This window comes from Spermophilus citellus, assembly GCF_964194105.1.
Source record: "Spermophilus citellus genome assembly, chromosome: 4".
NCBI lineage: Eukaryota > Metazoa > Chordata > Mammalia > Rodentia > Sciuridae > Spermophilus > Spermophilus citellus.
In genome coordinates this window covers 157,428,063-157,454,619 of record NC_138185.1, presented here as the reverse complement: position 1 = coordinate 157,454,619, position 26,557 = coordinate 157,428,063, and the positions used below count along the sequence as shown (strand labels likewise).

General features: G+C 36.4%; 1 protein-coding gene across 1 annotated transcript in view; it reads right to left on the bottom strand.

Annotated features, from left to right (window-relative positions):
• Window positions 1-26,557, bottom strand: part of SYT16 (synaptotagmin 16) — a gene marked incomplete at its 5' end in the record, with an annotated part of 265,502 nt that overhangs the window by 133,818 nt on the left and 105,127 nt on the right. Inside the window, one exon of the mRNA XM_081292276.1 lies at window positions 6,876-7,055. Coding sequence (XP_081148402.1) covers window positions 6,876-7,055 — 180 coding nt within the window. The remainder of the gene's footprint in view (window positions 1-6,875; window positions 7,056-26,557) is intronic.

Sequence of the window (26,557 nt, the reverse complement as noted above, 5' to 3'; positions counted from 1 at the left end):
CAGGAGGGACTTGATGGGATCCCCCAGATGGATAACTAACTGGTAAGAGCAAAGTGGCCTGGACCACTGTTTCACAGTCTGTTCAAGCACTCCCCTTTTCGTGTCTTGAAAGGGGAACTTAATGATGCACCTACCCTCTTCCAACTGGGTATATCCACCCTTGACACACTTTTAAATTACCCAGCATGTTTTTTTTTAAGCTATAAGTTCACCCTGCACTTTATTTTTTCTTTTTAATAAGTAAACCAAAGTATGGTAGTTTATTTTTTTTTTTCTTTTTTTTCCTTTTTTTAAATTGGTTGTTCAAAACACTACAAAGCTCTTGACATATCATATTTCATACATTAGATTCAAGTGGGTTATGACTCCATTTTTACCCCAAATACAGATTGCAGAATCACATCGTTACACACATCCACATTTTTACATAATGCCATATTAGTAACTGTTGTATTCTGCTACCTTTCACCCTGCACTTTAATTCCCCATTCTGTTTTAATTTTTAGTGGACCTTGGGCAGTAATAGTTTTAAAAGCTTCCCTGGATTGGGATCCAATCCCAATGGTTCAACAGAGTAGTTCAACAGAGCTCAGAATTGACTGCTGATTATACTTTATGTCATACATGTCTGACAAGCTTTGTTACATCCTTTGTAAGAATTATTCTAACTGCACTTGGAGAAAAGAAAATCTTGCATCTAATTCTTCACTAACTCTCCTGGTGTCACAAGGCTGAAACTACTCCCAAGCTATGTTTCCATCCTTCCCTCCCCACTACAGTGGGCTAAACGCTAGCCCCTCAAAAGACATGTCCATTTCCTAATCCCTAAATTGCATGCATGTTACTCTATTTGGAAAAAAAAATGATCTTTGCAGATTAGTTTAAGCATCTAAGTGAGAAGATCTGGATTATCAGAGTGACAGAGGACAGAAACAAACAGGATAAGGTGATGGGAAGACGGAGGTAGAGACTAGAGTGTTATAACCACAAGCCAATATATGCCAAGGATGATTGGCAGCATGAGAAGCTAGGAGAGAGGGACGCAGAACAGATTCTTCCCTAGATCCTCCAGAAAAAATAATGCCCCTGCTGACACCTTGACTTTAGACTTTGGGTCTCCAGAAGGATGCAACAATAAATTTATGTTAAAACACCAAGTTTATGGTAATTTGTAATGGCAGCCATAGGAGAACCATACATTCACCAGACCTTTCCAATTTTCTCATCCCAAAAGTTCCTCTTCTTTTTAAAACCATGAAGTAATAGGTTGAATTTGGAAGATTAGGCGAGCACAAAAACAGGGCATTTAGATCCTGACCTCTAGAGTTACACATTCTTGAGTCTGAATATTGCCAGTTAATAGCTTGGGGGGGAAAATTCATCTTTCTAAGTGTCAGTTTCTTCACCTATAAAACGAAGATACTAATAGTACCTACTTACTGAATTGTATCAGAAAGTTGTACTTGAACATACTCTAACCTAAATGCAGAGATGAAATAAAAAATATTTAACAGCAACAGCCGTTATGGTCCAAGCAGAAGAAGGGCTAGGGCAAGTCAGAGGCTTCTGCCGGACCAGAAGGTAACCATTTAGTTGCAGGTAAAGAGGTGAGGGTGTTCCCAGTGTGGGACCAGTCAGCTGGGTCTTTCTAACAACTGGAAGGGAGAAACTGTCACGTTTTACAAACTTAACTGCTGGGCTCCAGCTGGCACAGCCTTATTGCTGAGCACCAACTGAAATCCAGCTTATTTAAATGTATAAAAGCTGTCTCCTTATTTACTCTTACTGTTCTCATCTCTCTCTCTGGAGCCCCCTTCCCATGCTCAGTGGTGAGAAGCTAAACATTAACTTGCCCACTGTTATGGTTTGAATACAAGGTGCCTGGCTCTCAAAGCTCAGAAGGCAACACAGAATGTTCACAGGCAAAGTGATTAGATTATCAGAACTGTAACCTAATCGGTTGATTAATTCCTTTGATGGATTAACAGTTTGAATGGTCTAATTGGATGGTAACTGTTGGCAGGTGTGGTATGACTGGAGGAAGTAGGTCACTGGTGAGGTATGCCCTGCAGGGTTTAATCTTCTCTACTTCTCTATAGCCCCCCCCCTCTCTCTCCCCCTCCTTGGCTGCCATGAACTGAGTAGCTTTCCTCCACCAGCCCTTCCACCATGATGTTCTACCTCATTGTGGGGCCAACAGCAATGGAGTCAACAGACCATGGACAGAACCACTGAACCATGAGCCAAAATAAAATTTTCCTCCTCTGAGTTGCTCTTGTCAGGTGTTTTGGTCACAGGATCAAAAAGATGACAAGCACACCCACTCAAAATAATTTCAGTCAATTTAATTTTGGATAAATCATCAGTCTTTGGGACTTCCCCTCCTACTGCTACGTTCCCTTAAACCAGGAGCATCTAGGCAAAAGGGTAAGCTTACTTAACATGGTGTGCCATTCCTTCCTACTGGCTGCTGACCTCCAAAAGAATCAGCCTCTGCCCTTACAGAATTCCTGTGAAGTATCCATCCAGGCAGCACAGACTACATAATTGGCAAGACCCAGGGCAAAAGGAAAATGCAGTACCTTGAAAGCAGGAAGTATTTTAAGGCAGAAATAGCACAGCATTAAGCAGAGCCCTTCTCAGTGTGGAGCTTCATGCCACTGCACAGGACAGATGCCTGTGAAGCCAGACCCAACTCCAGGAAGCTTTGGGTATACATTCCCCACACCTCTCTATCATAGACCCATCCCATCCCAAGCTACCCTGCAATGGCTTCCCAGCCAAAACATTGACTCTTATTCACCACTATCTTTCCTACATACTATAGTGTCATGCAGAAACTTCTAAAACATCTGTGTTCATGAACTATTCACAAGAATTGTAGAAGAGAAGTCTTCTCCAACCCACCATTATGTTTGACACCACTGCAGCTACCTTGGGCCCACAGGTACACCTGTGAGGCAATCTCCTGTCTCAATTCCAAATGAGAAAGCATGGGGACCTCTGCTTTCTGACTCTTTCTCAGGCCACGTTGGATTCTGATTTTTTTTTTTTTTTTACAACTGCTCTGATGGGGTCCCATATCTGCCACTCTCTCAGAGTCCAGTCCAGAAAATGTCTCGGGTCCACCAATTCTCTTTTCTTGTTGTCTTTCCAAGTTATCCTCGGACCTTTCTAGAAGTAGAAGGCTTTTCTTTTTCCCTCTCTGCCTCATATCATATCCTTTATCCTTTCTGCATTGTGCCTCTTAAATGAAGCTTTTTACTCTGACATCTAAATTTTGCCTTTGACCCATAAAGCTTTAGAGGAAATAGACAAATTTCTCTAAAGAGACACTTCTTTTAAAACTATCTCACCATAAAAGTTTTATTTGTAATCAATTTTGTATTTCAAAGCTGAATAAATGTTTCTTCGTTCCAAGTGGAATCCACCCTCCCCACAAAGCAAATGCTATGGCAGTATAAATAAAGAAATCAAGTCATGAAAAAAAAGAAGAAATCAAGTAATCATGTAAAAGACTTACCAAGTACATGGCAATATTAAGTGCTAAATCAATGATACTTGTCAATTATCATTATTATTACCTGTGTTACTGGGAAGACATCATTTCATCTGATTTCTCCCCTTACCTAATTCCACATAGAATGTTATGTGTAAATTCTTTGAGCTTTGAAAAAATATACAGTCTAAAGGAAGGTATTTTTTACTGAGGTAAATTATTTTTGCACATAGATTCAGAAAATAGTTACTCTTGCCCCTCTGATATCACCAGATAAGCAATATATTATATATATATATATATATATATATATATATATATATATATATATATATCTCAGAACCTCACATAGATAATAATGATTAATTAGGTTACTAATATTTAGCCAGTTCTTTGATCTACAAAAATGGCAATTTTATTTGGTTCAATCTAAGAGTAGAATGGTATAGTTGATTTTTAATCATTTTTATTAGGGCTCTTCCATTCACAGAATGAAAGCAAGAGAAGGAGTTGCTGTGGAAACTCTAGGAACCAAACAGGATCCCAGAATGAAAATTGGGAGAAACCTAGTCCAGACTCATCAATTTGCAAATGAGGACTTAAGACCCAGAAAGGTGAAGTGAGTTTCCCAAAATATCATGGCCAATTAGTGGCAGAGCTCAGCTCTAATTGTCTGCACCATGCTTCTCTCCACCAAGCTGCCTACTTTCCTTCTTTAACATTTGTCAAAATATGTTAAGAACACCTCAACTTCACCAAGAAATCGGTGTTCTGAGGATGATAATTAAGGTGAATATCAAAGGTTAGATAAATTCTGGAATAGAAGCATGTTTTTCAAAGGCTTTTGATTAATGATAATTACACCTTTAAAAGGAGAAATGTCAAAATGAAGGTGTTTGCTTTAGACATTAATATTTGGAGAGTCTAATGAATAAACCATTTTAAAAACTCCTGTCATAAGACCCCACTCTGAGTTGGAGGGCATGTATTTTTCTGTGTTTTTGAGCTAACAGCTTCTCGGTCTTGCTTTATTATTATTGTTTCAACATTATCTTTAAACCTCAACTTATTTGCAAGTATAATTTATAATTGTCTCTAAAGTACTCAAATAACATGTCAAACAAGACAAAAAGGAGATATTTTAAATCACTCTAACCTTAGTTCTTTGTACTCATTATAGTTTGCAAAGGAGAAAACATCACCAACTTTAATCTCCCAATTTAAATAATGAATACAATGAATTAAGTGTGTAATGTCATTCCTAGAAGCCATTACTTATTTATGCTACACAGCTATGGTTAAAGTTATACTAGGATTTCCACCAGAGGCACTATGCTAGTATTTTTACAAAATCAATTCCTTTAATTTCGATTAACACGTCCAGAGATGTGTTGATAATCCCAATATACAGATTAAGATGAAAAAAAACTGAAGTTCAGAATGGTTCCATAGTTTGCCAATTTACATAATGATTGGCAATTAGCTCTGAAGGGAGGAAAGCAAATCACTATGAATCCTACCTTCTTTCCACACTACCACCAAGCAGAAGTCTACTCATTCAGATTACCTATAACTTAGGTGGGACAGTAGTGGCTAAACTTTTCATAAATCCCAGAGTTTACATGACAAACTCTATGTAAAATATTCCATTTTATTTTCAGAAGATGAGTCGATGTCCTAAGTGGAGTTCAAAAACTAAGACAACATTAACAATGCCCAATCAATTGCCAAGTGTGCAATTTACACCCTTCCCCATTATTATTAACCTATAGTGGTTTTACAATATGTTCACATAAACACCATTGACTAATTTATATTGTTATATAACATGTGCATGTACAAATATGTAACAGTAAATCCCATTATTTTGTATAGTCATAATGCAACAATAAGAAATATGGAAAAAAAAGTTTGTATATTTTTAATACCTTTTCCCTTAAAAAGTGGTGTGTCCGCCGAGAACTAAAAAATAAATATTAAAAATTCTCTCTCTCTCTCTCTCTCTCTCTCTAAAAAAAAAAGTGGAACCTAGTCCCCCCCTTCCCTTGAGAATGGGCTACATTCAGCAAATGAACAGAATGTGAAAGAAGTGACAGCCCAGACTAGGTCATAGGAGGAACAGCGACTCCTCCTTGCTCTCCAAGGATCTCTCACTAGGGGAAAGCCAGCTGCCATGTCATAAAGAATTCAAGTTCCCCTGTAGAGGAGTTCCATGGGGACAGGACCTGAGGTCTTTTATCATCCTGAAAGTGATTCTACCAGCCACACTTCAGCCCTCAGCTGACATTCTAACTGCAGCCTCACAAGAGACTCTGATCTAGAACCATCCAACTAAATTCCTGAACTTCAAAAATAATGAGACATACATTTGTAGTGTTAAGCTATCAAGTTTTGCGGTCATTTTTAAAGAAACAACAGAAGACTAATAGTTTTTTATTCCTAAATAATGTGCTTTTCTTTTACAACAAAGTGAAAAAGATAAAGTGTCCATGGCTATAAAAGCTGCCTTATCAAGGAGTCAAATGTTTTACTTGGTCCAGGCTCACTTAAAACACACCCAGGAGGCAGGAGGAACAGATGATGTTCTCCTTAAGAAGTTGGCCCCACTTAAAGGAGGATGCAAGGTTGCACCTGGCTCCATCATGCCCATATCTTGTGGGGTGTGAAAAAGGAAGGTGAGAGTCCACCCTGCTACAAAAGAGCGAAGTCAAAGTCACCTGTAAGGCAAGGATACTGCCTTTCATTGTCTACCTTCTGTGTGATGACGGCCACCACTGTGATAACATCCTGTATCATTAAGTACTACACCTGAGCAAGTGAAAATAGAATGTGTCCTTTAGGACCAACAAGTCAATTGTCTCCTGATGTGATTTTTTTCTTCTTCAAATTGAAGGCAGTGAGTAAATAATGGTATAGTACACTTGGTGGAATTAAAGAGTAAAAAACGTCCTTTGGAAAAGTGACTGGTTAGCCTACTAGTGGGTCCTGGGTATTAAAAATCTCAAATATAGCACAGAAGTCAGATGTCAGTACTGTTTTAACATCATGAGGCTAAAATGCATCTCTGATATTTATGTTATCAATCAAAACACACTCGTTTCTATAAGGATTAGAGGGAAACTCATCAGGAATGTAATAAAGAGCTAGGAAGACAGGAAGTGGGGGTTAGACTTCTCCTTTCTGCTCTTCCAACTCTAAGGAAAACATTATTTTCATAAAGATAGTGTATCCTTTAGGAATGTCCATTCATCATATGCCTACTCAACAGCTTGTGTGAGTTCTTAGTGGGGCCCCTTCTGGAAATGGTGACAATCTCCCCATGACCCAAGCCACATCAAGTTGCCCCGCTCAGGAGAAGATAAAGAATAAGGCTTACCCAGACCTGTGTGAACCCCAGTCCTGTCTTTGGAGTGCTTTCTTTTCCCTCGTTGCTCCAGGCATGGGAGACCTCCTATGGTTTCAAAACCAAGCTTCTTGTTGATGAAGAGGAAGAGGACAGCCAGAAGAACAATAAAGACCCCAACAGCAGACAAGAAGCCAATGGCTTCAGGCGTGACTGGCAAGAGAACACAGAGGGGAAAAAAAATCATCACAATTAAATTGACCCAACTTTTAGTCCTAACGAATGATCAAAGCTACTTAGAATTTTTACTTTTATTAAACAGAGTGACAAACACTTTTGCTGACAACCCAAATCTGTGTACAGGGAGAGGAAAAGAATCAGTGCTTGGTACATCCCGCTAGGTTGGTTTCTCAGATGACAGAGCACCACACCTCTGCCTGTGCCTGGAGCCCACCCACAAACTTTTAGAGTGAAATCCATCAAATGGAATGAGCTGGAAATAGTTGACCGACACTGTAAGCACAAGTCTGAAAAGTACAGCAGCCTGAAGCTCACAGAACAATCAACTCGAGACAAACTCTCAGATGGACACTGCCGTCAATATTAGCAACTGCAGGAAAGTCATTTCCTTGATACATTTTTTGCAAATCCAATTATGCAACATGATGATGATGATTAATGGCAAAAGGAGATTAGTTATGCCATCCATATAAAAAATTAGAATTATAGTTTTTGATGGCTAATGTTTTAGACTTTTGGAAGGTGAAATTTCATTTTTTCCTCCTTCTCATTATAACCTCCTTATCATCAACAACATTGAGCTTTAAGCAACTGTGGTCAAACACCCCCCAATGCACCTTAAAGAGTCCAGTTAGTTAGTTCAGCTATGAGCACATGCAACAGGAGACCAGAGCTGGTTGGACAGGGGAGACTCCTGTTAAGTGACATCTGAGCCAAGATAGCATTATGTAAAGAGTTCCAGAAATAAACTTGTACAAATCAATTTCAGAATGAGAGTCAATAAGTGATTCATGGGAGCAAGGTAGATGGGAAAGTCTACAAAAATAAATCTCCTCAGAGCAGCTTTAATCCTTGGGGCAGATGCAGTATACAGTTTAATAACATGAAGTCTTGATAATATGAAGGTGTACTATTTACTTCACCTTGCCATTCAGATAAAGAAAGATGAATCAAACCCCTACCCAACCCCAGGAAGAAGGTAAATGATAAAATAAATGATTACTACCTCAAGGAATCAATCTAGTGGCAATCCAATGTAAGAATAAATTTTGGGGGGCTGGGGTTGTGGCTCAGTTGTAGAGCACTTGCCTTGCATGTGTAAGGCATTGTGTTCTATCCTCAGCATCACAACAAAAATAAATAAATAAACAAAGATATTATGTCCATCGACAACTAAAAATAAATTTTTTTAAAAGCAGGCAAAAGAATGGTTTCAGAGTGTGAAAAATGATAACAGTGTTTCCCACCAAAATTAATATCTACCATGAAAAAAAAAGCATATACATATTCATCATTATGCTGTCACCCTTAAAAGGCAGTACAAGGTAGCAAAACCTACAGGGATGGGTTCAGCAGTCCCAGTGGCTAGTTGAAAACAAACTATCTGTATGGCCTTGGAAAAATTAGTTAACTTCTCTGTGCTTCCGTTTTCTAAACTAAAAAGGGTAGAAATAAATAAAGTTACAACAAAGATTAAATGAAGTATCACATGGAATGTAATCTGTGTGGCATAGTTACTAGACAACCACTACTAAGATGTTTTGCAATTCCTTCCACTCTTCTATGCATTTCAACCACTTGGCAAATAGAACATTGTCTGTAATAACTTTACCCTTTTTTAGCTTAAAAATATTTCTAATTAACAAAACATTTTAAGTATTTTAAAATAAGTTACAGAAAAGATAAGTAATTCATTCATACAGTAGAATATTTTCAAATATTAGAAAATGTTTTAAAAAGATCATGCTAACTCTACCTACTTATCAATATTAACATTTTGGCTATTTTTTCACAATTTTCTTTTCTTAACTACTTTCATCAATAATTCAGATACAATGTCACATGCTGATATTAATGAATTTAATATGAAAATACTCCCAAAGACCACATTAGAGATAATATGAAATGGTTGTTCAACATAATCTCCAAAAATACAAGAAAAACTTGGGGGAAATGGCCCTATGTTGTTCAAAATAACTCCACCTTTTTTGAGATGAAAAATTATTGACTGATGTTAATTATATAAATGAATGGGTTTGACTGTGACATTTCCTTACTGCATATATTATACTTTGAATTTATCTATCCCTCCCCTACTATACTCTCTTTCACCTTCCTACCTAATATTTCCTCTTGAACTTTCAGGTCATCTTAGGTCATCTTATAGTTTCCACATATGGAAGAAAATATGCAGTATTTGTAGTTCCATCCATTTTCCTGAAAATAAAATTATTTCATTCTTATTTATGGCTGAGTAATATTCTATTGTATATATGCTATATTTTTCTTATGATTCAGAATGGCTTTATCCATCCATGCACCTAGGCTACTTCCATAATTTGGCTATTGTGAATAGTGCCTCAATGAACATGGGTCTGTGGATATCACTTATATACAGTGACTTCATTTCCTTCAGGTCTATGCCCAGAAGTGGTACAGCTGGATGGTATGATAGTTCTACTTTTGGTTTTTTGAGGAAACTTCAAGCTGCCTCCCATACTAACTGTACTGATCTATAATCTCACCTACAGTGTATAAGAGTTCTTCCCTCCCACACACACATCTATTATTTTTTGTTTGGTTAATAATAGCCATTCTGACTAGGATAAGATGAAATCTCAGTTAAGTTCTGATTTGTAGAAAGGAAATTTTTTATCACAATTCATGTTGTAGTGACTTAACTACAGATGGGTATAAAATTCTCCAAGGGGTCCCAATGTATTTTTTTCTTCAAAATTATATAAATATAATTAATAAATAAATTACATAAATCTACTGTCTTTTAGCCTTTAATCTGTTAATTTCTAAGTTTTTAATTCTGCTAATATTTTAACAAAATATACACAGGTGCATTAAGAGACTGGAAATCATAATATAAAGCTTACATACATTTATATAATTATAGTTATTATTTTATATTACTATTTATATACTATAAGTTTTTATATGCATTCACCATCTGGGATGATGGGGCAAAATGGGCTAAAGTATCTTGAATGTAATTCTGAAGCTTGCTTTTTCTTACTGTATGGGCAACATTAATTTTCAATTTGCATATTTCTAGAACATTTTTCTTCATAAAAGCTTTATAAAAACATGTCTTTTAGTGGGTTTTTATTGCTTTTTCCTAGAACACAGGTTTTGCCAACATATTCATAGCTTTTTAAAGCTTGTGAAAGTTTTCTTCAGTTTTGTCTCTGATAATTTCTTCTGTTTTAACTGCTCATTTGTATCTTAAACTGGGTTAATATTTCTTCAGCTATGCACTTTTATATTTTTATTTGTTTCCTTTTTCCATAATCTTAACATCCCCTACATATTTTCTATCAACTAAGTCAAAGTGTTCTCTTAACCCCTTCATCATACTCAATATTATAAGCTCTGAATATATCGGTCTCTAGCAGACAATGACAAAGATACTGTCTTTCTCCCTCCTTTCAGGCCGGGTGGGTGGGGTACACTAGAAATAAATACAAATACAGCTAAATAGGAGAGAAAACTTGATTTGGTAAGTTTTGTTATATGAATGGATCATGATCCTTCAATAATAGATTAATTTCACCTTTTTCTATATGTTCCTGGATACATAGTAGGAAGTCTGAAGAAGTGTCTAAGGAACTGCTTTCCATAAGCTATTTTAAACTATAAGTTAGTTCATATACTTTCTAAATGAGCAGTGTATCACAGAAATGGGTCAGAAGATAGCAGCAACTATTATAAGAATTGTAAGAATTGCTTAACCAAGGTTAAGCAAACTGCCTGCTAAGAAGTATTTAAAATTCCAAATATAACCTAGCAATTCTACTCCTTGGTGTGCATCCAAGAGGACTGAAAATATATGTCCACACAAAAATATGCACATGAATTTTCATAACAGTATTATTCGTAATAGCCAAAAATGAAAATATCTCAAATATCAATCAACTGATAAATGGATAAATGAAGTCCATATAATGGAGTATTATTCAATAACAAAAATATGAAGGAGTCACATCTGTAAGATAGCAGAATAGGGGGCTGGGGCTCAGCAGAAGTGCACTTGCTTGCTATGTGTGAGGCACTGGGTTCGATTCTCCGCACCACATGTAAATACATATATAAAATAAAGGTCTATCAACAACTAAAAAAAATAATTAATTAATTAATAAAAAGATAGCAGAATAGAATGTCTTCAACCCTCCTCCTTTCATAGAAACAATAATTTGGCAATCATGCGTGGTCAAGGGCCTACCTAGGAACTTTGGGACCCAGGTCATAACACCCTAGTGGAAACCAAAACTAAGAGATCACTTTGAAAAGGCAGGTCCATGCCCAATAGGAATCCATCATGCAGACCTGGCACCAGACCCAGAGGCAGCTCAGTCCCCATGAGGACTTGGTTCCAGCCCTGTGTGTCCACTATTCTAGAGGAAGTTCCACTTGTCCAGAGGCCTGGCAGGAGCCACACCCACCCAAAGCCCCCAGTAACATGACTGCCAAATATAGAATCAACTGCAGAACCAGAAGAAGCTCCATGACTCAACTCTAGCCCCACTCGACTACTATTCCAGAGAAAATCCAGCCAGTCCAGGGATTCCGCAGGTGAAAAATATTTATTTCACAAACACATCTGTATAGACCAGAAGAGATGAGTTCTCCCTGAAATGCACATACACCAACAGAAGGCTACAAGGATCACAAAGAATCAGGGAAACAAAATGAAAGGAAACCAACAAAGCTCCATAATCTGAACCTAAAGAAATGGAGATCTATGAACTGCTTGACAAGGAATTCAAAATAACTATATTAAATAAGTTCCATATTCTACAATGTAACAAAATAGACCCAAAAAAAATCAGGGAAACACTATACGAACAAAATGAGAATTACAATAAGGAAATGGACGTCATTAAAAAAGAACCACATAGAAATCCTGGAAGGTACACTGATAATGACTCGATTGAGTAAAAAAAAAAACAACAACAACAAGGACCTAACTATACACAAAAGATTCACCTTAGACTGAAGGACACATATAGGATGAAAGTGAAAGGGGTAGATAAAGATATCCCATATAAATGGTAATCAAAGGAGAACAGCGTGGCTATACTCATACCAGAAAGAAAAATAGATTAAGTCAAAACGGTCACAAGAGAAAAAGAAGGGCATTACATAATGATAAAAGAGTCAATTCAACAGGAATATATAACAATTATAAATATATGCATGTGCCCAATATCAAGGCACCTAAAATAGAAAGCAAACATTGACAAATCTGAAGTGAAAAGCAGGCAACTTTACAATAATAATATCCCACTCTCTATAATGGGTAGATCATCTGGACAGAAAATCAATAAGGAAATAGCACAACTGAACAGTAGAGGCCAAATCGACCTAACAGATATTTACAGAACATTTCAATAGCAGCAGAATACCCACTCATTTTAAGTGTACACAGACAATTCTCCAACATGCATTATATATTAAGTCACAAAATAAGTCTTTATAAAATTAAGAAGTATCTTTTCTGGTCATAATGAAATGAAACAGGAAATCAACAATAGATAAATAGGTAAATTCACAAGCATATGACGATTAAATAACACACTCTTAAAAATTATTGGGTCAAAGAATAAATCAAAAAAAGAAATTAGAAAATACCTGGAGATAAAAACATAACATAATAAAATATTCAGAATGCAGAAAATGCAATACTGAAAGAAGTTTATAGCAATAAATGATCACCTTAAAAATTAATAGAGATGTATGGCCCTATATATAAACGTGGCTGTATAACCAATGTGATCCTGCAATCTGTACACGTGAAAAAATAAGATTACATACCCCATTTGAATCAAATGTATGATATGCTGAGATCATTGTAATGTTTTGAGCAACTAATAAAAAAGAAGAAAGATCTCAAATAAAGAACCTAACTTTACACATGAAAAAAATAGAAAAACTCAAAATTAGCAAAAAATTAAAGGAATAATTATTAGACAAGAAATTAATGAGATAGGAAATAGAAATAATTTTTGAAATTGACAAAACTGACTTGTTTTTCTGAAATGATAAATGAAATCAACAAACCCTTAAGTAAGCTAAGAAAAAACAGAAAATTCAAATAAATAAAAGCAGAAGTGAAAGAAGGAACATTATAACTGAGCCCAAAAATAAGAAGGGTCATAGGAACTATTATGAACAATTATACATGAAAAAACTGGGCAACCTAGAAAAATGGAGAAGTTCCTAGAAATACACAACCTACTAAGACTGAATCAGGAAAAAGCAGAAAGCCTGAACAGACCAATAACAAATTAGAATACTAAAAGAATAATCAAACTCTCATCCAAGAAAATCCCAGGACCATATGGCTTCACAAGTGAATTCTAACATTTAAAGAACTAATAAAAACCCTTCTTACACTCTTCCAAAAAACAGAAAAATGGGGGCACTTCCAAACTCATTTTACGGGGCTAGTATTACCAAATACCAAACAGACACTAGAAGAAAAGGAACCTACAGGCCAGTTTCCCTGACAAATTTAAGTGCAAAAATCCTCATCAAAATACTTGCAAATTGAATTGAACAGCACATTAAAAGGATCAAACACCATGCCCAACTGGGATTTATTTTTGGGATGCAAGGATGGTTCAATATACACAAATTAATAAGACAAACCACATTAACAGAATGCAAGATTTTAAAAACTCATGATAATATAAACAGATTAGAAAAACATTTGACAAAATTCAACAGTTTCATGATTTTAAAAACCTCTCTACATATTAGATATAGAAGGAATTTACTAAATACAAAATGACCACTTATGAAAATTTCACAACCTGATTTAAACAGTGAAAAGTCAATAACTTTCCTTCTAGGATCAGGAATAAGGCAAGGATGTCCATACTTACCTCTCCAAAAGAACTCTCCAAAATAAACTAAAAACTCCAGTCAGAGCAATTAAGCAAGGGGAAAAAAGCATCTTGATCTGTATTGAAGAAGTTAAACTATTTTGTCTGCAGTATCATGCCCCCAATATCAAAACATATTACAAAGTTATAGGACTCAAAATAGTGTGGTACTGGCATGAAAAAAGTCATGAAAACCAATGAAACAGAATAGAGTCCAGAAAAATAAACAACACATATTTAATCAAATGATTTTTGACAAGGATGCCAAAAATACACAATGGGAAAAGGGTACTCTCTCCTACAAACAGTGCTAGGAAAATTGAATATCCACATGTACAGAATGAAATTGAACCCTTATTTCATACTATATGTAAAAACAGTCTCAAACTGGATTAAAGACTTAAATATAAAACCTGAAACAATAAAACTCTAAGAAGAAAACATTAAAAAAGCATTCAGACATTGGACAGGGGAAATGAATTTATGGATATCATTCCAAAAGCTCAGGAAACAAAAGTAAAAGTAGACAAACAGGATTATGACAAAATTCAAGCAGAAAGTAAAAAAAACTACTGCCCAGAAATGAAACAGTTAACAAAACAAAATGGTAATCTATAGGATAGGATAAAATATTTATAGACCCGTTGTCTGATAAAGAGTTAATACTCAAAATATATAAGGAATTCCTAGGATTTAATAGCAAAAAAACAAATAACCCAATTTAAAAATAGGCAAAGAGGGGCTTCGATTGTGGCTCAGTGATAGAGCACTTGCCCAGGACTGGCGTGACCAGGGTTCAATCCTCAGCACCACATAAAAATAAAGGCATTGTGTTGTGTCCATCTACACCCAAAAAATATATATTAAAAAAAACTTTAAAATAAAATAGGCAAAGACTCTCAACAGACATTTTTCCAGAGACCAATATACAAATGATCAACAGGTATAAGAAAAGAAACTCAAAATCACTAATCATCAGCAAATACAAATCCAAACCACAAAGGGATATCACTTCACACCTGTAAAGATGTCTATTATCAAATAGTAATAATAGTAATGATTTTTTAAAACGTTGGGATGACACAGAGAAAAGAATCCTTTTACAATGCTGAGGAGAATATAAATTGCTACAATCACTATGAATATCAACATGGAATTTCCTGAAAACATTAAGAGTAGAATTGCCATTTGATCTAACAATTCCATCTGTTAATACATATCCAAAGGCATATGAAACGATACCTGCAATCCCTTGTTCACTGCAGCACTGTGCCCAATAGCCAGGATGTGGAATGAACCTAATGTCTATGAACAGGTAAAGAAAAGGTGATCCGGGCTGGGGTTGTAGTAGTAGAGCACTTGCCTAGCATGTGTGAGGCACTGGGTTTGGTCCTCAGCACCACATAAAAAATAAATAAATAAAATAAGGGTATTTTTTCCATCTGCAACTAAAAAAGAAAAACAGAAAATGTGATCTGTAAACTCAATAGAATATGAGTGTTAGAAGGAAGGAAATCCTGCCACTGTGACAACTTGGAAGGACCTTGAGGACACTATGCTAAGTGAATTAAGGGAGATATGGAAAGACCAATATTGCATCATTTCACATAGATATGGAATTTGTAATAGTCAAACACACAGAAGCAGATATCAGAATGGTGCTTACCAACAGCTGGGGGAAGGAGGAAATGGGGGGCTCATTTTAATGTCAATCAGATCTCAATGAAGTGGTTCTTTACATCCTCTTATAGTAACAATCAAAAAAATGAAGTAATGATACACACTACCACATGGGTGAACCTTGAAAACAGTATAAAAGGGTATGAATTTAATTGTACATAAACTTTATCTTGAAGAACATTTGAAATTTCAAATATATCATTTTTATTTTTTTCACCTCCCTATCCCTCAAATACATCATTTTTTAAAAAAAATGAAAGGAAATATATTTTTAAAACATAATCTTTCTTAGAATCTGCATGAAAGTGATTTTATGAAAGATTTATATTCTATAATTTTATTATTCAACATTTAGATTTGAAAATAAAGCTTAAATATTGTAAGTCATGAGAACTATAGTCAGCAGAGTGCTATAATTAACGTGCAACATTGAACACAGCAAGTCAAAAGCTCTATCAATATAAGCCAAGGCAGGTTTGATGTCTCATTTGGGTCTAAACAAAATTAGAGATTTTAGACAGGGAAGCTTTAAAGACATTTTGCATCCCGAGTGTGTGTGTGTGTGTGTGTGTGTGTGTGTGTGAGAGAGAGATAAATATATATAAAAATAAATGTTATAGTGAAGAACAAGTATTACATATATCATCTGCTATAGATGACAAGGACACATATGTCACAAAACTTAAGTACCATCTGCAGAGTAACTCATCTAATTATTCCAGTAATTACTAAATTGGAAATCAGATGGCTGTGAAGTTCAGTCACACAATTCGCATAGAAAACTTGCTCCCGGTTTGCTGTATTTCTGACCTGTCACTGGATAGCCCCAAGTGTTGGTTTTCAAACAATGGCTCCAGAAGAAGATAGCATACAATGACATAAATAGAGAAGGCTCTGCGTGTCACAGTCACTAAATGTTCATAAAATTTTACTCCACAGTTATTGAGGAGGTTAAAAAAAAGGTTCACTAGTTGCAGCCATCTGACTCACAACAAGAACTAGCAATAAGTTAAGAAGCAGATGAAAAATAATAGTAAAATGGTAGGGGGAAGAGTAGAAATAATTAAAGAGTAAAATGATGATGTTCCAGGTATTAACTTTCCCAGCACCACTCTGGGAAGCATGAGGAATCTCATTAAAAACATGAGGAAAGAATGAGGTAAATCTAAAATGCTACACACTTGTATACTCCTCCCATCTTTGAGTATCCAAAGTCCTCTCTTCAGTGACATAACCTCAATTCCATTCGTCCCTTAAAAAGAATAATAACTCTGACATTGTTTCTATAATGTTTTCAAGCACAATTATAAACTCCCTGACATGACCCTAAGCTTTGTTCACCTTAGGATTTGGTATTGCTTGCCTATCAACATCCTCCTTCAGGGACCCCAAGAGCCGCCCAGGAAAGGCAGTGAACAAGGTCTGAGTAGAGGTGACCTGGGTACAGCACAGGAGTTACCATGTCACACCCTTTGGTCCAAAAACAAGGAGATGACAATAAAAGCAATAGTATTTGGTATTAGCAACTTTTGCAAATAGGAGATGTCTTCAAAGGCAATCTCAGCAAGAGTAAGAACTGAGACTCTAGACCTAAGAAATCATCAGGACACAGGGAGACCAGAGTTGGCTCCAGTAGCAGTGTTAGTAACTTTGAATGTCATCAACAATAGCTTATAATAAGGACATAGTAACTACTTGTTCAAACATCACTATGGGCATCCAGAGAAGGAAAGAGAAAAAAAATGGTGTGAGCCCAGGGCTTGGTCTACAGTACAAGAGCCATTCCCAGAGACCCCCAAAACTTCTTGGCAAGTATTACACAAGAGTCAATGTTTTCCAACAAAGAATTTTGGGGGCCATTTCTCTACATTCATACCAGCATAATCATAGAAACCGTAGTTTATGTTCAGACTTTCTTAGCAATCCCAAAAAAGAGGAAATGAGAAACATTTCAGAGCTGAACACCAATGTGCCCATGTACTGCTACTTCAGAACACAGACTTACAATACCTGTACAATTTGACTCATTTATATTTTGGTTATTTATACAAACAACTATAAAGTTAAATAAGTTGCTTAAAAATAAAACAGAACAAGCTACACTGAGAGCTTTAATTCCCATTTTCCCATATGGTGCTTTTAGGGAAAAAATAATAATAAAAAGGAAAAAAACCTCTTTGATTTTAGAAGCATATTATTTTGACAGTATCCTAAATTCAGAGCTACTTCAGTATCATAACTTCCATAACCTTCATAGATAAGCAATCATTTTTCTAAATATCTCTAGAACTATGAAATATAAAATAGACATATTTCAACCAAAGAAAATGGATAGTTCCACTTAAAATTTCCCCCTAGTAATAGCTAACAAGTATATGGTAACTACATGTGCAAACAAATTCTTTGGAAGGAAAAAATAGACCTTTCAAAAAATAGGGGGGGAAAGTGGCTTAATGAAACCTAAGTGAGATTTTAACATGTTCCAAAATAAAACATAGCAACATATGGAGTCACTAGCAACCAATCATTTCTCAAAACACTTGAGAATACAGCGTTTGGGGGTATGCATGGGGTGCTATCTTTAATATAGCAATATAGTTGTGTTGAAATGTGTCCATCTTCTTCTGAAAACTAAGAAACCCAACTTATCTGCTTTACACAGTTTGAACGTTTTACAGGTTCAAATGTAAATTTTCACAGCACACGTACGTGCACATAAAACACATGCATGCACATGCACACATTTACTTTTAGAAGCCAAGAGTTATCAGCAAGCTTACTGTTTCTTTCCTTAATACTCAGCTCAGAAGTTGCACTTAATGATGATAATGGCTGAACTGCAACAGTGGGAATCTTTCTCCCTGTCCTCACTTTTATGAGTTTCCATAGACACTTCAATTCTTCTCCACTCTCTCCCTTTTCCTATACCTTCCCAGATGGGGAGGAAGACAGGAAAGAAACAAAAGGAATTTGGAGATTTTGCCAGTTTATTAAAGCCACAGTTGACATTTCTGGATTGCTGGATACTTAATGGCACGCTCATGCTGCTGAATTTCATTGAGCAATATATGGGCCTTGTACAATTTATATCCTTTGCCAAAGAAACTTAATCAATTAGCATGGGGATATCATTATTATTTGAGCATTACTAAACTTAATATAATTATGTAATAAAATTGGGAGTATATGCCCAATAAAAGCATATCATGTTGAAACCTCAGAGGATATATATATATATATATATTCATAAGATTTTGGTGACATGGTTGTTGAATCAATGGGGCACATTAAATTTCAAGTAAAAACAGAATATTTTTTGCAAGTGAGAGAGGTTGAGAGACAGGTCTACTTCAGACAGATAAAATATCTTGGAAGAAAGATATTCAACTTTCTTCAACTCTGCAAAACAAATGCATTTGGAGAACATTTGGAGTGAAATGTAATTTTGATTTGTTTATAACTTCTTTATTTTTCAACTCACAGGAGACTGCCCACACAGTGAGACTGAAACTTTAACAGAATTGTTTTTCACTAATCCAATACTCTTTAAAAGTTTTTTTTCTTGCAGCCTAAAGCAATTAAATATTTTTAAGATTATTATAAAACTCTGCAAATTTGGACCCCCAAAAGTAACACATAGAACTGAGTGTTCAAGGACTTTCCCAAGCAGCAAAAGGGACATCTAGAAATAGAAGATGATTTAAAGTCCCTTTTAATCCCATATTTCATAGGTAACATATTTTCTTTTTTTTATCTTTTTTTTATTGGTTGTTCACAACATTACAAAGCTCTTGACATATCATATTTCATACATTAGATTGACGTGGGTTATGAACCCCCAATTTTACCCCAAATGCAGATTGCAGAATCACGTCGGTTACACATCCACAATTTTACATAATGCCCTATTAGTAATTGTTGTATTCTGCTACCTTTCCTATCCCCTACTATCCCCACTCCCCTCCCCTCCCATCTTCTCTCTCTACCCCATCTACTGTAATTCATTTCTCTCCTTGTTTATTTTCCCATTCCCCTCACAACCTATTACATGTAATTTTGTATAGTAATGAGGGTCTCCTTTCATTTCCATGCAATTTCCCTTTTCTCTCCCTTTCCTTCCCATCTCATGTCTCTGTTTAATGTTAATCTTTTCTTCCTGCTCTTCCTCCCTGCTCTGTTCATAGTTGCTCTCATTATATCAAAGACGACATTTGGTATTTGTTTTTTAGGGATTGGCTAGCTTCACTAAGCATAATCTGCTCTAGTGCCATCCATTTCCCTGCAAATTCTATGATTTTGTCATTTTTATTGCTGCATAGTACTCCATTGTGTATAGATGCCACATTTTTTTTATCCATTCATCTATTGAAGGGCATCTGGGTTGGTTCCACAGTCTAGCTATTGTGAATTGTGCTGCTATGAACATCGATGTGGCAGTATCCCTGTAGCATGCTCTTTTAAGGTCTTCAGGGAATAGTCCGAGAAGGGCAATAGCTGGGTCAAATGGTGGTTCCATTCCCAGCTTTCCCAGGAATCTCCACACTGCTTTCCAAATTGGCCGCACCAATTTGCAGTCCCACCAGCAATGTACAAGTGTACCCTTTTCTCCACATCCTCGCCAGCACTTGTTGTTGTTTGACTTCATAGTGGCTGCCAATCTTACTGGAGTGAGATGGTATCTTAGGGTGGTTTTGATTTGCATTTCTCTGACTGCTAGAGATAGTGAGCATTTTTTCATGTACTTGTTGATTGATTGTATATCCTCCTCTGAGAAGTGTCTGTTCAGGTCCTTGGCCCATTTGTTGATTGGGTTATTTGTTATCTTATTGTCTAATTTTTTGAGTTCTTTGTATACTCTGGATATTAGGGCTCTATCTGAAGTGTGAGGAGTAAAAATTTGTTCCCAGGATGTAGGCTCCCTATTTACCTCTCTTATTGTTTCTCTTGCTGAGAAAAAAAACTTTTTAGTTTAAGTAAGTCCCATTTGTTGATTCTTGTTATTAACTCTTATGCTATGGGAGTCCTATTAAGGAATTTGGAGCCCGACCCCACAGTATGTAGATCATAGCCAACTTTTTCTTTTATCAGATGCCGTGTCTCTGATTTAATATCAAGCTCCTTGATCCATTTTGAGTTAACTTTTGTGCATGGCGAGAGAAAGGGATTCAGTTTCATTTTGTTGCATATGGATTTCCAGTTTTCCCAACACCATTTGTTGAAGATGCTATCCTTCCTCCATTGCATGCTTTTAGCCACTTTATCAAATATAAGATAGTTGTAACTTTGTGGATTAGTCTCTGTGTCCTCTATTCTATACCATTGGTCCACCCGCCTGTTTTGGTACCAGTACCATGCTGTTTTGGTCACTATTGCTCTGTAATATAGTTTGAAATCTGGTATCACTATACTGCCTGATTCACACTTCCTGCTTAGAACTGCTGTTGCTATTCTGGGTCTTTTATTTTTCCATATGAATTTCATGATTGCTTTATCTATTTCTACAAGAAATGCCGTTGGGATTTTGATTGGCATTGCATTAAACCTATAGAGAACTTTTGGTAATATCGCCATTTTGATGATGTTAGTTCTGCCTATCCATGAACAGGGTATATTTTTCCATCTTCTAAGATCTTCTTCTACTTCTCTCTTTAGGGTTCTGTAGTTTTCATTGTATAAAACTTTCACCTCTTTTGTTAGGTTGATTCCCAAGTATTTTTTTTTTTTTTTGAGGATATTGGGAATGGAGTGTTTTTCCTCATTTCCATTTCAGAAGTTTTGTCGCTGATATACAGAAATGCCTTTGATTTATGCGTGTTGATTTTATATCCTGCCACTTTGCTGAATTCATTTATTAGTTCTAGTAGTTTCTTTGTAGACCCTTTTGGGTCTTCTAGGTATAGAATCATGTCATCTGCAAATAGTGATAATTTAAGTTCTTCTTTTCCTATTTTTATGCCTTTAATTTCTTTCGTCTGTCTAATTGCTCTGGCCAGTGTTTCGAGAACTATATTGAATAGAAGTGGTGATAGAGGGCATCCCTGTCTTGTTCCAGATTTTAGAGGGAATGCCTTTAACTTTTGTCCATTCAGAATGATGCTAGCCTGAGGCTTAGCATAGATAGCTTTTACAATGTCAAGGTAAGTTCCTGTTATCCCTAGTTTTTCTAATGTTTTGAACATAAAGGGATGCTGTACTTTGTTGAATGCTTTCTCTGCGTCTATCGAGATGATCATATGGTTCTTATCTTTAAGTCTATTGATGTGGTGAATAACATTTCTTGATTTCCGTATATTGAACCATCCTTGCATCCCAGGGATGAATCCTACTTGATCATGGTGCACAATTTTTTTGATGTGTTTTTGTATTCGATTCGCCAGAATTTTATTGAGGATTTTTGCATCTAGGTTCATTAGAGATATTGGTCTGTAGTTTTCTTTCTTTGAGGTATCTTTGTCTGGTTTCAGAATCAGGGTGATGTTGGCCTCATAGAATGAATTTGGAAGAGCTCCCTCTTTTTCTATTTCCTGAAATAACTTGAAAAGTATTGGTATTAATTCTTCTTTAAAGGTTTTGTAAAACTCCGCTGTATACCCATCCGGTCCTGGGCTTTTCTTGGTTGGTAGTCTTTTGATGGCTTCTTCAATTTCATCCATTGATATTGGTCTGTTCAAATTGTGTGTATCCTCCTGACTCAGTCTAGGCAAATCATATGACTTAAGAAATTTATCGATGTCTTCACTATCCTCTATTTTATTGGAATATAGGTTTTTCAAAATAATTTCTAATTGTCTTCTGTATTTCTGTAGCATCTGTGGTGATATTGCCTTTTTCATCCCATATGTTAGTAATTTGAGTTCTCTCTCTTCTTCTCTTCGTTAGCATGGCTAAAGGTCTGTCGATCTTATTTATTTTTTCGAAGAACCAACTTTTAGTTTTGTTAATTTTTTCAATAGTTTCTTTTGTTTCAATTTCATTGATTTCCGCTCTGATTTTAATTATTTCTTGCCTTCTGCTACATTTGCTGTTGTTTTGCTCTTCCTTTTCTAGGGCTTTGAGATGAAGTGTGAGCTCATTTATTTGTTGGTTTTTTCTTTTTTTGAGGAATGACCACCAGGCAATGAATTTTCCTCTTAAAACTGCTTTCATTGTGTCCCATAGATTCCGATATGTGTCTGTATTTTCATTTATCTCTAAGAATTTTTTGATTTCCTCCTTTATGTCTTCTGCAACCCATTGATCATTCAGTAACATATTGTTCATTTTCCATGTGATGTAGGATTTTCCCTACCTTCTTTTATCATTGATTTCCAGTTTCATTCCATTATGATCAGATAAAATGCATGGTATTATCTCCACCCCTTTATATTTACTGAGGGTTGCCCTATGGCATAATATATGGTCTGTTTTTGAGAAGGATCCATGTGCTGCTGAGAAAAAAGTATATCCACTTGATGATGGTTGATATATTCTATATATGTCAGTTAAGTCTAGGTTATTGATTGTGATATTGAGTTCTATAGTTTCACTTTTGTTTGGAGGATCTGTCCAATGGTGAGAGAGTTGTGTTGAAGTCACCCATAATCATTGTGTTGTGGTCTATTTGATTCTTGAACTTCAGGAGAATTTGTTTTATGAATGTCGCAGCACCATTATTTGGTGCGTAAATATTGATAATTGTTATATCTTGTTGGTGAATGGTTCCTTTTAACAGTATATAATGTCCTTCTTTATCCCTTTTGATTAACTTAGTCTTGAAGTCGATTTTATTCGATATGAGGATGGCCACCCCTGCTTGCTTGCGAGGACCGTGTGCGTGATATATTTTTTCCCATCCTTTCACCTTCAGCCTGTGTATGTCTTTTCCAATCAGATGTGTCTCCTGGAGGCAGCATATTGTTGGATTTGTTTTTTTAATCCATGATACCAGCCTATGTCGCTTTATTGGAGAGTTTAAGCCATTAACATTCAGAATTACTATTGATATATGGTTTGTACTTCCATCCATGTTTGATTATTTATCCTTTTTTAAAAAATTTAGTTTGTTTCTCCATGATTATCTTTCCCCTCGCCCTCTGTCTTTACTGAGGCACTTCCCACTGATGGTTTTGGTTATTGTTTTTCATTTCTTCCTCGTGTAGTGTTTTGCTCAAAATGCTTTACAATGCTGGTTTTCTGGCTGCAAATTCTTTTAACTTTTGTTTATCATGAAAGATTTTTATTTCGTTGTCATACCTGAAGCTTAATTTTGCTGGATACAGAATTTTTGGTTGGCATCCATTGTCTTTCAGTGTTTGAAATACATTGTTCCATGACATTCTTGCTTTCAGTGTCTGTGATGAAAAATCTGTTGTTAACCTTATTGGTTTACCCCTGAATGTAATCTGTCTCCTTTCTCTTGTAGCTTTTAATATTTTCTCTTTGTTCTGTATATTGGATATCTTCATAACAATGTGTCTTGGCGTTGGTCTACTGTGATTTTGTGTGCTCGGTGTCCTGTATGCATCTTCAATTTGTATATCTGTTTCCTTTTTTATTTCTGGAAAGTTTTCTGTAATTATTTCATTCAGCAGGTTACTCATTCCCTTGGTTTGAATCTCTGTACCTTCTTCTATCCCAATGACTCGTAAGTTTGGTTTTTTTATGTTATCCCATAACTCTTGGATGTTTTTCTCGTGATTTTTTACCAGCCTTTCTGAGTTGGCTAGACTCTTTTCAAGATGATATATTTTGTCTTCATTATCTGACGTTCTGGCTTCTACTTTCTCCACTCTGTTAGTGATACTCTCAATTGAGTTTTTAATTTGGTTTATCGTTTCCTTCATTTCTAGAATTATTGTTTGATTATTTTTTATAATCTCTATCTCCTGATAAAGATGCTTAACTTCTTCTTTTATCTGTTTATGTAATTCATTCTCAATGTGTTCTTTCGCTGCTTGAATTTGCTGTCTCATATCCTCTTTAAGGTTCCATTCCATCTGTCTAAGGTGTTCCTTGAGTTCTTTATATGACCATTTTTCTGATGACTCTAGGTCCTCCTGAATATTTAGGCTGTCCTGCATTATTTGTACTCCTTTTCTTCCTTGCTTTTTGAAGCTGCTCATGTTACTTCTTGTTCTGTTTGACTGATTAGTTACTGTTTACTCCTATAAATTTATTTGATGCTTGGGAGGAAAGGTATTAGAAGGGAAGGGAAGAAGTCACTAAAGAGAATGAGAGTAAGCAGGTAGAATTCAAGGAAGGGGGGATAAGATAATTGAAAAGAAACGAAAAGACAAAAGAAGAAAAAAAAGGAAATAAAAAAAGAAAAAAAATTTTTTTAAATAATTAAAAAAATTAAAATTAAAATTAGAAAAAAACTTTAAAAATTGTAAAAAAAAATTAAAAAAACAACAAGAAAGAAAAATTAAAATGAAAGAAAAACCCAAATCAAAAAAAAAAGAGAAAAGTAAAAAGAAAAAAAAAACTAATAAATGCAGTCTTAGAGTTTGATTAACTTCTCTTCCAGTAGGTGGCGCTGTGCCCACCAGGCCAAGTTTCTCCTGTCAATACGCGGGAACCAATCACTGTGCAGCAGCTCCTCCCAGACTGGGCGAGTCTCCAATCCTGAGTGCCTAGGGCCTCCTCTTGTGTCTAGTCACTTCCCACTTTTCCTCTAGCCAGGCCCCTCTCACGGGTGCCGCTCACCACAATACTGGCTACACGCCAGGTCTGCTGCTCCCGGGAGCCCTGTTTTCATGGACGACTGGGCACACTCTTCCAGTTTGCCATTCCCTCAGACCCTAAGTTTGTAGAGCTTGGGGCTGAGAATCCTCAGCGAATTTTACTTGCCCTCCGGTAGCCACGCCCCTGGTAGCTGGTGCAAGAGACCTCAGCTGTCAGCCCTGGTGGGAGCGGTAGTTCCGCGCCGTGGGTCCCGCGCCACCTCTGATTCCCTCGGTCTGGCTATCGTGCTCACGGGAGAGCTGGGAGGGGCCCTTAAGGTTTCCCCCATGTGTGGAGAGGGAAGGCTAGGGAATTACACACCTGTAGCCACAGGTTTCAATGAAGTTATCTCCTCCGCCGCAGTCTGATGACGTCAGTTCTCTGCCATGGTGGTATCTCTTGCAAATGGCGACAGTTTGTTTCCCTTTGCCGGGTGACCAATGCAATGGGTGGGTCCTTACTGTCTCTCCCAAGCCCCGTTTCAAACCTGTGGCCACTACCTATGAAGGCTCGGTAGGCATTTACCTCCGCAGGATCAGAAGGGCTGACCAGTTGTTTCAGCCGGATGGATTAGTGCTGAGTCACAGCTGTTTGTCTGCGGGAAGCAGGCGAACAGGAGCTTGAATTCAGCCGATCCGGGCTCAGTGTGTGTTCTGAGAGGCCCAGACTGTTCGCCCAGATCCACGTCAGCTCAGCAATGCCTAGTGATCCTGAGCAAACAGATTTAGGTTGTTTACTACTCCCTATGCCTGCACAGCTGAAGAGGTCAGAGACTTGATCTCTCCGAGCCCGCCACCATGTTCCATAATCTCCGTAACATATTTTCTTGTTCAAAGAATTATCTTTCCACAGAGATACAAGTTCACCTTGTTTACTTAGACTCTGTTGAGAACATCAATATCCATTCACATTTCAGCCAAGAGCAAAAGTGAATAACCCTTACCGTAAAATCACTTATCCAGCATTAGCAACCCTTTCTAAAGCGCAGCCCAAATGACAACCATTTAGGTAACAACTAAACAAAATTGTCCTGGTATTCAGAATAAAACAGTCATTATTTAACCTATTCTAGTACCTTAATAGAAGCTTCTTCCTATGGGGAAGCTTCTCCAGAGTTAATGTCTGAATAAAATCCTCTTCCAAAACAGATGGGATTCTAATCGATTCTCTGATTTCCCTACTAGAAGTATTTACTGA